General features: G+C 37.5%; 1 protein-coding gene across 3 annotated transcripts; it reads right to left on the reverse strand.

Annotated features, from left to right (window-relative positions):
• Positions 1 to 251: 251 nt before the first annotated feature.
• Positions 252 to 13,654, reverse strand: LOC583493 (ciliogenesis and planar polarity effector 2). Of its 3 annotated transcripts, none has more exons than XM_783399.5 (5): positions 13,556 to 13,654; positions 10,750 to 10,906; positions 9,623 to 9,784; positions 5,842 to 5,966; positions 252 to 4,384 (listed from the first exon to the last, which is right to left on the reverse strand). In XM_783399.5, the coding sequence occupies exons 2-5, from the start codon at positions 10,880 to 10,882 to the stop codon at positions 3,926 to 3,928; spliced, it is 879 nt and encodes a 292-aa protein (XP_788492.2). In that variant the 5' UTR covers positions 10,883 to 10,906; positions 13,556 to 13,654; the 3' UTR covers positions 252 to 3,925. The 3 variants fall into 3 exon arrangements, with proteins under 3 accessions (XP_788492.2, XP_011675035.2, XP_030843216.1); XM_011676733.2 differs by having other exon boundaries at positions 10,750 to 10,908; positions 13,576 to 13,630; XM_030987356.1 differs by lacking the exon at positions 13,556 to 13,654 and adding an exon at positions 12,965 to 13,292.
• Between the last annotated feature and the right edge of the window lie 422 nt (positions 13,655 to 14,076).

Here is a 14,076-nt window from a genome sequence, read left to right on the forward strand (position 1 = left end):
CGTTAAGTTTGTGGCCATTTCAATATCAATCGATGTTTTGGCAAAAGCCATTGTCAGATAGATCTACTTTTCAACTCATGCTTTTCCTCATTGGAAATGGATGTTCTATCATGCACGTGGCCTCTTCCAGGATTTGTTCTTTCCTAACTTATTCAAGTGATATTGTTGTTTATGATAAACGACGTACGCAATTAATAACAATTTTACGATCTATCCACAGTAGACAAAATGATTGCTCTTATTATGATCTCTTTCATCGTCATTTGGTTTATTTCAACGGGAATTATAAAGTTTAATTTCCTGAAGTAATACCTCCTTAATGTAATACACACAATGTATAAATAATAGCCATCTGAAAGTGTTATAATCCAATATCGAAGAACTTTTTGTGTCGCATATTATACACCATCTGTATGCAGTTCGGATTCTGTCTTTTAAAATACTAATATTATTATCAGGTAAATGATATAATTTGTATTGAGGCACTTCACAAAGACTTATGCATTAAGTTTGGTTACATTACGAAAAATGGCCTTTGCCGGGAGATAAGAGTGAGTCATTAATTGGTAATAGCAGCCATTAAATTGACACTTGGCACTGTACGTGGCCATTCCCACCATCAATTTGACACTCGTTGATAAATAGGATAGGAGTGGCATCTACTACAATATACCACAGGGCATCGCCTCCCAAATCAGGTTTGCAGATTAACACATGAAATTGAGAAATGAAGAAGGATAAAATGACGAAAATACTACAAGATGAATAACTAACAGTGTTTACGCATTTATCTATAAATAACCTAAGTTGTAAGCTAATAGCCCCTTTGACATATTTTTGTTTTGATTTGTTTGTTCATACAATGTTTCAAAAATGGATCATGTCCTTTTGACGTTTACTGTTAAGGCTCTCATCTTGACTATCTTAATTTTTAATTAAAAAAAAAAAATCAACTATTCACTACTATGTGGCATAACCTGTGTCAGTTGGTCAATCTCATGCTTTTGTTATCATACATGAGAAATATACACGAATAACGTTATAGAATCAATTCGAAAAGGTTCATCATCTAGCATACAAGTATTGGTGTGAAATCGGCAATATAAAATAGTCATTGGTAATTGCAGTCCACGGGGTCATTGTCTAAATTAAGTTGACAATTGTTGATTTACAAAAGAAATATAAATTGAGAATAGAAAAGAGTCATTGGTAATTGCAAAGTATAGGGCGATTGCTGCCATTAAGTTGACACTTGCTGATAGATAGGATAGGAGTGGCAGCCACTGTTATATACCACGGGGCAATGTCCTCTCTAATCAGTTTTGCAAAATACAAATGAAACTGAGAAATAGATATTGACAACTAACAGTGTATTCAAATTATCTATAAATAACCTAAGCTGTGAGCTAATTTTATTAACGATGCATTTCTATTTTTTTTTGGGAGGGGGGGATATTTTTGTTTTCGTTTATGATTTCATGAACTGTTAAAAAAAATGGAAAATATCATTTAGATTTACACTTACAACTGATTGTGGGAAGATTGTTGGTCTGGTAATGATCGACCTTAAAAAGGCGTTTGATACTGTGGATCATTGTATCCTACCAAAAAATATGGAAGTGCATGGTTTTGTCAACCCACACTGAAATAGTCTCAAAGTTCCTTTGATGAAAGGAAACAGTTCACTTCTGTTAATCGTAATACATGTACATCTGATTGAAAACAGGTAACATGTGGAGTCCCCAGGACACTTATACTAGGTCCCTTATTATTGTCTGTTTGTAAATAACATGCCAAGCATTGTAAAGAGTGAATTATCATTATATGCTGACATGTCTCTATTTACCTCATCAAAACATCCAAGGGAAATCGTAAAAAGAATAAATGAAGACTTAAAAATACTTTCAAGCTGGTTAAAAGACACTAAATTTATGGTAAACTAACAGAAATGTTAATTAAACGTTTATTGATACACAACAATGTTTGAAAACAGTGCATATAATGGATGAGTGCGATATTTTCATTGATGGTGGGAAATAAAATAAAAAATTAAGTATGTTGAGTACCTAGGTTTCATTATTGACCAAAATCTGTCTTGGAATAATCAAGCTGTTTACAATACCGGTAAGTAAAAACAAATCTCAAAATGTGTACTCCAATGCCATGATTCCTCTTTGGTCTTTATCAGAGTATTTCAGACATAACAACCTTCATTTTCATCTCTATCTACATACTTCAATGCCATGATCTCGCTTGGATCTTTATCAGTATATTTCAGACAAAACGACATTCTTTTTTTATTTCTATCTAAATACTTCAGTGCTATGTCTCTTGGATCTTTAACAGTACAATATAGGTGTCGTGGTCAAGTGGATACGTTGCCGGACTGTCGAATCGCAAGGTCCGCGGTTCGAGTCCCGCCGCGGCACTAATGTCCTTTGGCAAGATATTGATCTACACTTGCCACACTCAACCCAGGTGATGTAAATGGGTACCTGGCAGGAATTATTTCCTTGAAATGCTGGAGCGCTGTATAAACGGCAGCAAGGCTAAAGCCTGGGAAATAATAAATGCGCCTCGGAATAGAATTATCTAGATAGACGGCGCTATAGAAATGCCTATTATTACTATTATTATTATTACAGACATAACTAAGTTAATTTTCATCTCTTTCTAGATACTTCAATGCCATAATATCTCTTGGATCTTTATCACAGTATTACAGACATAACAACATTCATTTTCATCTCTTTCTAGATACTTCAATGCCATAATATCTCTTGGATCTTTATCACAGTATTTCAGACAAAACAACCTTCATTTTCATCTCTTTCTAGATACTTCAATGCCATAATATCTCTTGGATCTTTATCACAGTATTACAGACAAAACAACCTTCATTTTCATCTCTTTCTAGATACTTCAATGCCATAATATCTCTTGGATCTTTATCACAGTATTACAGACATAACAACATTCATTTTCATCTCTTTCTAGATACTTCAATAAGCTGATATCTCTTGGATCTTTATCAGAGTATTACAGACATAACAACATTCATTTTCATCTCTTTCTAGATACTTCAATGCCATAATATCTCTTGGATCTTTATCACAGTATTACAGACAAAACAACCTTCATTTTCATCTCTTTCTAGATACTTCAATGCCATAATATCTCTTGGATCTTTATCACAGTATTACAGACAAAACAACCTTCATTTTCATCTCTTTCTAGATACTTCAATAAGCTAATTTCTCTTGGATCTTTATCAGAGTATTTCAGACATAACAACCTCCATTTCATGTCCATCTACATACTTCAATGCCATAATATCTCTTGGATCTTTATCAGAGTATTTCAGACGTAACAAGTACAACCTTCATTATCATGTCCTTTTAGATACTTCAATGCCATGATATACCTTCAATCTTTATCAGAGTATTACAGACATAGCAAGCTTCATTTTCATCACTATCTGCATAAGATACTTCAATAAGCTCATATCTCTTGAATCTTTATCTTAGTATTACAGACATCTCATCTCTGTCTGCATAAGATACTTCAATGCCATGATATCTTTTTGGTCTTTATCTTAGTATTACAGACATAACAACCTTCATTTTCATCTCTGTCTAGATACTTTAATGCCATGATATCTTCTTGGTCTTTATCTTAGTATTAGAAACATAACAACCTTAATTTTGCATCTCTGTCTAGATACTCCAATAGGCTGATATCTCCTGGGTCATTATCAGAGTATTACAGACAAAACAACCTTTGTTTTCATGTCCATCTAGATACTTCAATAAGCTGATATCTCTTGGATATTTATCAGAGTATTTTAGACATAGCAACCTTCATTTTGCATCTCTGTCTAGATACTCCAATACTCTGATATCTCCTGGGTCTTTATCAGAGTTTATCAGACATAAGTTGCTTCATCTTCATCACTATCTCTATCACTAGCTGAGTGTGTCTCTTCTTCTCTTGAGGTATTTAGCTTTGGACTTGAACTTAACTCTATATTCCCAGAGAGCACCTGATCATGAATCCATAGGTATTCCACCAGTGTATTCATCACTGGGGCAACGTCATCAATCTCAGCACAAGAGTCACCAGCTAAGAGAGCATTAGTTTCTGTGGGTTTCAATACATTCTTCAGCTTAAGAATTGGCACCTGCCACTGCTTTTGGAAATCAAGTAGCTCCCTTGATGTAATTTCACTGCGATTGTACTGGTCATACTTAGTACCAATGACAACTAGAAGAGGTGTATCTTCATTCGACAATGACTTGGAAAACTGTGTCCTCAAATCCTCAAAGCTAGAACGGTCAATGAAGGAAAAGAAGTAAAGCACTGCTTGGGCCTTCTCCCGGCAAGCCTACATTGTAATGAAGATACAAAAATAAATTTTAAATGAAAATGAAAATGAAAATGAAAAAGGATGGATGCAGTAGATTGAAAAATATAAGACAAAAATAATAGCAACAGACTGATCAAAAGACGGATTTTGGTGATATTACTACTTTGGAGTTAGTGAAGTGAGAAAGATTTTAATTATCTGGAGAGCATTTCCTTTCCTACCACATCCCAGCTATAACAAACACAAGGGATTTTGGGTGATATTACTACTTTGGAGTTAGTGAAATGAAAAATTGTAAAGGTCCAAATCTTGGTTAAGGGGGCAATTTTTCATTTGGAGTTCACAAGAAATAGAAATAAGAAGTTTATTATCCTAAAATTCTCATTATAATGTCTTTTTGTCAATTTCCATTTCTTCATGCTCTGTTACTATTCAAAATCTAATTATGAAATTATAAAAAGGACATCATAAAAAAAAAAAATCATCAAATGCAGCGAACAGTAGTTGATATTAAAAGAAGACAAATGAGACTGCATTTCAAATATGCCTCCATATAAATTCAGTTTAGATCATGGCTTGAATTATTCTTGAAATATCTGAAGAGAACATACATGTAAAGGTCACATGGCGATTGATATTTAGACTTTCCTATGATGATGCATACTAGTACTAAACAGGTATTAAGTTCTCCGGCTAAAATAGCTAAAATTTGTTCTTGATATGGTGACCGTGATAACATGGTTAAAAGCCTTAAGTTTTTCTGGTATATTGACTTGCTGACCTTTGACCTTCTTAACCCCAAATTGACTCAGTTTCTCTAGCTATGGCGATGCATACTAAGAAAAAGTTTAGAGTTCATGGCTCAAATCATTCTTGACCTGTGAACCTCTTACCCAAAATTTATAAACATTGACTTCCTATGGCGATAAATAGTTTATACCTCAAGTGGTTCTTGAGATATATCGCAATGACAAGAAAGCGGGACGGACGGTCAACCCTAAAACATAATGCCTCCGTCACCATCTTTGGTGAGGTAGATACTGTAAATACATTATCTTTACCAAAAGAACAAATATAAGTTAATTTTTGGAAGTTACATCATACATGTATGGTGTTAAATTAACCATGCTTCTACAAGCATTCTAAACTAAAACAGCATTTCATATTTGTCAAAAATGTTTAATATTTTTGACAAATATGAAAATATATAAAAAATATAATCCACCTGAAATATGTCAATGAAATTATATAATGTATTTAATTAGTAATACTAATTAAATACATTATATAATTTTACTGACATATTTCAGGTGGACTATATTTTGGTCTGAAATAGTACTTTTACAGAGATAAGTATTCATGTTGCCATTACATCTCTTATAACAGAGAACCCTAACCCATTGATAGTTTACAAACAAAATACTGATCGTGATGATCTGTGGAAAAGTGCCATCTCCTAATTCAAAAAGACTTACTGGATGAATGTGATCAAACTTCCTCTGTACAGCATGACCAGCATCCCAAAACTGAAGACGGAACATGACGTGTTTTCCAGAATGCTTCAGCTTAGCAGGCCAATATGTGACAGATGTAATTATACCTACAAAACAAATGAAAAACAATATCCGTCATAGTTATTCAGTTTAAAAAGGAAAATATTGGTATCTTTGAAGAGTAACCACAAGACACAAGGCCTTCATTCTCATTAACTCTTTGTGTGCTGGTGTCACAAATATGTGACAAATGTTCCTTGTAGGGACTGTCGGCATGGTCACCTGTATTCCTATTACTTGTCAATACCTTAAGTGGCTACTGTTCGCAATTGCACAATTTTTATCACAGATATGAACATGATGACAACCCTTGAAGGCACACATGATAATACAAATGATAACCTTAATAATAATAAGAAGAATGATGGTAATAGACAATAATGAGAGTAATGCTTAGTTCACATTTGCCGCCGCGGCCGTGCGGTCCAAAATATCTACGGCCAATAGCAAGTATAGGACCGCCGCACGGTCACATACAGTAGCGGTCACATATGTTAGGGTAGCCGCACGGCATATTTTGAATTTGTGGATACAGAAAATCTGCGACTGCCGTACAGCATTTGAAGTGATGACGCATGGTTGCCTTAGAGTGTCCCTGCGGCGGCCGTAAATTTTTGACAAATACTAAGGCACACGCAAGGTAGCCGCAAGGTGCCGGCAAGGCGGCCGAAAGGGGACCATACAGCGACCGTGCCGTCAGACTGGTATTACTGCTTCACCCCTGGAGTATATAAAACGCAAGACTACCGTACGCCCAACGTACGGTTGCAATAGAACCACTCTACGGCATGGCTAGTTGGCTACGGCGTGTCTAATCGCTACGGCGAATCTAGAGATGAAAATAGTTATAACTCTCGTGTTATAATCCCACGGCAACCCGTACAGTCTGTAAAGATAGGGATACGCCCTAGCGTGACCCTCTGGTCCATCGCACATTCTCTGCGGCCCCCGCAAGTATTTCTCAATTTTGGGGGCATACGGCCGCAGTATCCTAGCTGTAGAGCAAAAGTGACCGAGGCATTAAGGACAATAATAATAAAAATAATGATTAAAAACAAAAATTATTATTATTATGGGTTATTATTATTCTATTAACTAGAAATATCGCAATCTGTATTGCCAAGCAGGAGATGTTTCCCCCTGCAGTGGCAGCGATTTTTGTGTCATTGTTATGTTAGAATGAGGGACAAAGATCCCCTTTCCCCTCCCTGAAACAAAAGGATAACATAGACATCACCACTAGTGGCTCAGACTATTGTCAAGACAAGGAGCTGCATAACCAAAACAATATGTGTGTAGATAGAGTATAATGAATCTCTGTAGAAAATTTGAAAGAAATCTATCAAGAAATGTGGCAAATAGAGCGCACAAAAGACAGCCACCAAAATATGACCTTTGACCCTATAACAGACAGAACACAGGTATAAGCATCACGAAACACCAAAGATATGTAGATTTTACTAAGACACAGCTCTAGACAACATTTGAAAGAAATGTGTCAAGTAATGTGGCAGTTAGTGAGCATAAAAGACATATATAAAACACGGAACAATGAGGGCAGCATAGCCCAAAAGTGTAGATGTGTAGATTGTACCAAGACACATCTCCAGGTTCTAGGACACCTACCCCTGGACATCCACCCCCTTGATAACCACCCTTAGTCAACTACCCTCCAGTCAACTACCCCCTAGGACAACTACCCCCTATGTCAACCACCCTCTAGGACAACTACATGTACCCCCCGGACAACTACCCCCGGAACATCCATCCCCCGGATAACCACCCCAAGTCAACTACTTCCTAGGACCAGGCCTATCGCCAGGAAATTAAAAACGCGCGACCCGAGGGAAAATTTGACCCCCCCCCCCCCCCCCACCCCAAAAAAAAAAAAAGTAAATTTTTTTTTCTTTTTTTTTTCCCCCCTTTATTTTTACAAGTAGTCAGGCTGCAAGTAGTACAAGTAATTTGATGAATTTTTATCATGGTAATATATTCCGGGTCATTGTCATATGTACCCTTGCACTAAATAATCTAAATTATCAATATATTCTATCTGTCTATGTTGGAATTTGTCAAATTTGTTATCCAATGTTGCGAAGAAAACAAAATGAGAATGATCCTAGTTGTTTGGATTTTTTAAAGCTGTAGACCTAGGCCTAATTATTTTCCTTATATTAAAAACAATATTGCATTTTCTTATTTTCACAAAAATTGCAGTACTCAAATTTCTGCAAGTCTTTTACTTTATATTCGTGTAAAATAAATTCTCCGTCTCAAAATGAAATTCATACACCTGTGACCCGTCAATGAAAGTTTGATTTGAGGTCAACACACACACAGACTAGGCTGCTGCACTAAGCTATGTGCACACAATATCATACCTGCGAACTCTTACAAATAATTCAGAAATTCTGTTTTGCGGGATTTCTAGGACCTGAACATCCGGAATATTCTGATTTTTCAAAATTTCGATTTTTTTTTTTTTTTTTTTTTTTTTTTATTTTTTTTATTTTTTTTATTTTTTTTTAAGAACGTGTGGCGCTAGGTCGGGCCAATCAAGAACGCGTGGCGCGCGCACGACGCGTTATCTGTGTACGCGAGGCCCTGCTTAGGACAACTACCACCTGGACATCTATCCCCACACAACTACCCCTTACGACAACCATCCTCTAAGACATCTGCCCCCCCCCCCTGGAAAACTATCCTAAGGGGTAGTTGTCTGGGGGGTATTTGTCCGGGGTTATTTGTCCTAAGGGGTAGTTGTCTGGGGGGTATTTGTCTGGGGTTATTTGTCTTAGGGGTATTTGTCTTAGGGGGTAGTTTTCTGGGGTGTAGTTGTCCGGGGGTATTTGTCCTAGGGGGTAGTTGTCTAGGGATTAGTTGTCCGAGGGGAGGGGGGGGGGGAGATGTCCTGCGAGGTAGTCATCTTAGAGGGTAGTTGTTCTCGGGGGTAGTTATAGGGGGTATTTGACCGAGGGTGGTTATCCGGGGGGTGGATGTCCAGGGGGTAGGTATCTGGATCCGGGGGGATACAATTATAACAATAACAATGATAATAATAAAAACACTAATAGGCACTTTTAAGGTGCTATCTATCTAATACTTCTATGCTGAGGCACACATGGAAAACAAAAATATGTGAAACAACAGTCAAAATGAGCGCATTTTTCACATTAATTTAAAAGTAAAATTAAAACTACAAACTTTAGCAAACACTTACATATATATATATATATAACAGACTGTGAATAATCCAAGGTTTTGTAGTGACAAACTGATGCTGACAATTATTATTTGCAGCTTCATTCTCACTATTGCCTTTTTATTGATGTAACTTTCTCTTTATAAGTGAACATGCCTTCCTATACTTAATTCTCTCCTCTCTTCCTTTCACTATTTTTTCTTTCCTATCAACATTCTGTTATATACAATGTAATTTTCATAATAATATCTATAATGTTCTTTCGGTAACTGTGTTAATTTATTATGGGCGTTCCCAACTCAAGCTACGCTTTCCGGGTTTTCGCCTCCTTCCGTATCTGAATTAATTACTGTATACTCTTATGTTGAAATAATTGTTACATATATCATGTATATATACATTGTGTTTTATATTGTGCTGTTGAGAAGGAAATAAATGTTAATAAATACAATACAATACAATAAAGCTACAAATGCAAAACAAGACAGATGTCAATTTTACCAGGTGTTTCAACATGGGTGGTAGGGACTCGTTGTCCACATAGCTTGGCCACTGTGCTGCTCTTTCCTACGCCAGTCTTTCCAACCAAACACAGCTTGTATTTCATTATCTTTGGTTGCTCTAGATGGGATGGTACCAATGTCAATGGACTCTCCAGACAACCTATAACAAAAGGTACAAGTTAAAAAATGAAAGTTCATTTCCCATCGAGGAAATTCAATTCATCTCTATTGTTACTGGGGGAGGATGGGAGGAGGGGAGGAGGGGAGGAGGGGGATTTTGACCCCCTTACAAAAATTAAGGACTTTCACGCCACCACCACAGAATGCAATTTGCCCCATGCTTGATTTGTAGGAATGCCTCTCAAACCATTTTTAATGTAGCACACAATATTATTTACCCCCTCAATATTTTTACAAAAGGAATATTTCTCTGTATTATTCAATTATCTTGTGCGATTTTGAACTTGTTGAACCATCAGATAATCATTTACATGTATACAATGTTTTATCATGGTTTGTGAAATAAATAATATATTAACTGAAACATAAAATGTCAAGTTGTAAAAGTAGATTTTTGTTGAGACCACAGGGCATTTAGTAGTCCATGTCATTTATTTATGTTTCTGAAGAAATACTGCTTTTCTTATATTGCTCTATAAACATATAATTGTGTACCCTACACCTTTTGCTTGATCATGTACATTATGAATGTTTTGAAGACATGTACGTACATTGCTGAATGATTGCCATATTGCCATTGGGTCTACTTTAGGGCGTGGGACGAGGCACCAAAATGGCCTAGTTTGTCATTTGCGTTCACGTGGTGCGGGGCACTATGCAATAGACATCTTAAGATTACCTTCAAAAATACGCAAAATCTGAATCCCAATGTTCATTTGGAGAAATCTGGCACACGAAAAAGAAATTTGTGCATAATCATTGCACTTTGCGGCATTAAAAAACGCCATAGTTATCGGGGAAAAAATTGCAGCCTTCACGGTCTAAAGTAGACTAAATGGCATCGCATCATTCAGCAATGTACATGTACATATTATACAGGTCTACAAAACATTCCCAGCTTGTTTAATAATCACACTCAATATGTAACCATGATTAACCTCTTACCAAACACTCTCCTCTTGCCATGTCTGAGGATACTTGCAAAGTAGTCCTTGCCCTCTGGTGTTTTGTGCCAATCATCATGATTGATGTATGTACCCAGAGTGTGGAAACACCATTTGGATCTATCATCATCCATTACTCCTGCACCAGACTACTCTAGCTGTCAAGACAAAGAGGAACATAAATTATCATTGAGCTTCGATGACTTGTGACAAAATGAGGCTTATAAGCAAATGTGCATTCTCGATCTTACGTAGATGCTTTTAAGGAGAACATACTTTGCTAGATCATTCAGTAACTCTTCAACTGTAGTCTACCGGTGATTGAAAGATCTTTGTAAAACACCCCCCCCCCTCCCCCAGGGCAGCATACAATTGTATGATCACAAAAGCAAAAGTTCACCAACAATATACATCTTGTTGCAATGATTAACACACGTTTCAATGAGATGTCTGATTGTCTGTGAACTTGAAGGTTTTGTGTAATTAAACAACAATTCCATTAGTTTCATTCCAGATAATATACATTTTTTTTTTTGGGGGGGGGGGGGGTGTGACTTCTTCAAGTGTTAACTAAACTGAGACCGAAAGCTTCAGGATTTTCTATTGCCAGTCTCATATTTGAAACTTTAACATTGATTTATTAATATTTTTTTAATTTTTATTTATAGCAAGCAGATCCATTTCCTTATACAGTGCAGTTGTTTTCCAGATCAACTGTTATACAAATAATACACAGGTGTGAGTGCGTTACGGTCGATGCAGCGCATGAGGGTATTCACTATGGTGCAAAATTCATGAGGCATAGCCGAGTGAATTTTGTGCCATTGTGAATATCCAAATAGCGCTGCATCACCATAACGTCACAAACGAAAGACCTGTGTATTATTTGTTTTATAAAATGGTTCTACTATAGCTATCAAATCTCTTTCACGTAACAACAAAAAAAAACCAAAAAAAATGTCTGCGAAATAACAGTGCATACCGATGGTGTGTTGCGGGCGGGCACACGCCTGTGTGAAGTTATCTACCGTAATGAGGATCTGAGCCCGCAACCCACCATCGGTAGTATGCACTTGTATTGTGAGGCGGTTTGCCGTGAAACCTGTGGAAAACACACATAGGATCATCACTATCCTGACTGTGTAGTAAAAGCTGTGCTTTTGATTCTCAACATTTCAAACACCACTGTACAAAACTCAACTGATTTCACTCAAAATTGGTACTTTAGTGACAATTGATGACACTTAAATAGCAGTAAAATACATTTTCTTTAACTTACTGATGTTAAAAAGAATAATTTAAAAATTCAAATTGTAAGTCTAGTGTCAAACTTTGCTTACAGCTGCATCGACATGACTGTGTAGAGTCTATGCAATAATGTGTGGTGTGTATATTTGTGTATAGGTATAATAATACCCGCCTCACAGCAAGCATGCAATGTTAGAGGTCAATACGCATTAGCTTCTTCTTCTTCTTCTTGATTTCCTCCAGGATTGGAGAACTGCGGAGTGTATCCTTCGCAGCATTGACTCTCTATGCCTTGTTGGAGTGGTGGAAAAGTGTATACTATTATCAGTTTTCCCGAAAAATACTCCAAAAATAACAAGAAAATTGACACGAAACAGGTAATAAATATAACGAATTTTAACTAATGATCTTCATTTGGACATTTAATGAATATTTAGTAATGTACTTCAGTTACGGGTAAAATTTTGGATACATTTCTGAAAAAGCGCCTATTAATTTATCTTGGCCTTGCCTTGAGTGTACTGTAGACTGCACAAAAGCTAGACCTAGACCCTATACGCTATAGAATAGTCTACGTACATCATGTATGACGTAGGTAGGCCTACTTGCTAAGTAGGCCTACTGACTACAGTCTCTCACTCTCAGCTCAGTCACACATAGCTGCATTACTTTACTATCCTATTTCTAGCTGTGTAATAAAAGCTGTGCTTTTAATTCTCAACATTTCAAACACCACTGTACAAAACTCAACTGATTTCACTCAAAATCGGTACTTTAGAGACAACTGATGTCCCCTAAATAGCAGTAAAATACAATTTTTTGAACTTACTGATGTTAAAGAGAATAATTTAAAAATTTAAATTGCAAGTCTAAACTAGAGTCAACATTTTCCGATCAGCCCCATCGGTCCCATTGTGTGCAGTCTATGCAATAGTGCGTAGGAAAACTACCTCAAACCGCGGACGTACCTGCAATGGGGGACCGTCCACGGTTGCGATACCGGTTCCGCCGTATCAAATTTATGACGTAGGGGGCGTTTGAATATAAGATGTCACAGCGTGTAGGCAACATCGACTGGATCAGTCCAATGTGTATCGGGAAATGTCACAGCGCCCCCTTTTGACTGCGCGGGAGAGGCGCTCGCTACCTGGATCATCCCATAGGAGGTACGTCCGCGGTTTGATGTAGTTTTCTATGGAGTGGTCCGCGGTTGCTGGTGATTACCTACACACACACACACAAGTACTTAACTTGGTCCACGGTTGACGCCATTTCCCTGTAGTCTATGTGTGTGTGGTGTGTGGATTTGTGTATAAATACCTGCCTCTCAGCAAGTATGCAGTACTAAAGATCAATACACAATAGCATGGACTCTATTTGTTATGCTTTGCTGGAGTGAGCTCAGAGACATGACAGTGCTGCGCTGATCTGAGCTGACACTCACTGCATGAGGCTGAGTGACTTGTGTCAGCCAGACTGACATGACCAGGGCTTTCATTTGACATTAAAGTAGACACGAGCACCTACTTCTCACACATCACTGACTGTTTATCACTCACCTGAAATCCTTGTGGGTAATGTCATCCATAGATCTAGAAGAGATTCAGTCGGTGTCTGGCAAAGAGTCTCTATGGTGTCTGGCAGTGCTAGTGTGCAGCGTGTCTGAAGTGGAATGCCGCCCTCTAGAGTTGAGGGCTATGACGTCTGCTAGGTCCAGCCGTCGTTCGTCGTCTGCTAGCCTTAATGTGTGCCCTACATGTACTACAACATAAACACTATTGCATTACTGAACAAAACATATTCTGCAGTTAAAGCCAAAGTTAGCACCGACATAATTAGTAGGCCGGGGCTACAACTTACAGCAAATAGAAAATATCACGATGCTAATTGTCCCCAATGCAGGGGCGGCCGAACGTCTTCCAAAGTGGGGGAGGGGCACCAACAAAGAAATGACACTTATCAGAGTTGAAAAGAGGGTCGGGGCGGGGGGGGGGGGGACACAGTGGCGGATCCAGGGGGCCCGGGCCCCCCCCCCCCCCCTTGAGAAAAAAATCTTGTAAATTCACGTGATTTTTACCTT

The sequence above is a fragment of the Strongylocentrotus purpuratus genome, unplaced genomic scaffold, assembly GCF_000002235.5.
Source record: "Strongylocentrotus purpuratus isolate Spur 01 unplaced genomic scaffold, Spur_5.0 spur5_scaffold_16, whole genome shotgun sequence".
Classification (NCBI taxonomy): domain Eukaryota; kingdom Metazoa; phylum Echinodermata; class Echinoidea; order Camarodonta; family Strongylocentrotidae; genus Strongylocentrotus; species Strongylocentrotus purpuratus.

Excerpts from the sequence above, each read along its gene's own strand:
- LOC583493 (XM_783399.5), bottom strand. The coding sequence starts at position 10,882 with ATGGATGATGATAGATCCAAATGGTGTTTCCACACTCTGGGTACATAC. Across the intron at positions 5,967-9,622 it reads CACCCATGTTGAAACACCTG|GTATAATTACATCTGTCACA; the intron begins GTAAAATTGACA and ends TTTGTTTTGTAG. Across the intron at positions 4,385-5,841 it reads AGTTTGATCACATTCATCCA|GCTTGCCGGGAGAAGGCCCA; the intron begins GTAAGTCTTTTT and ends ATTACAATGTAG.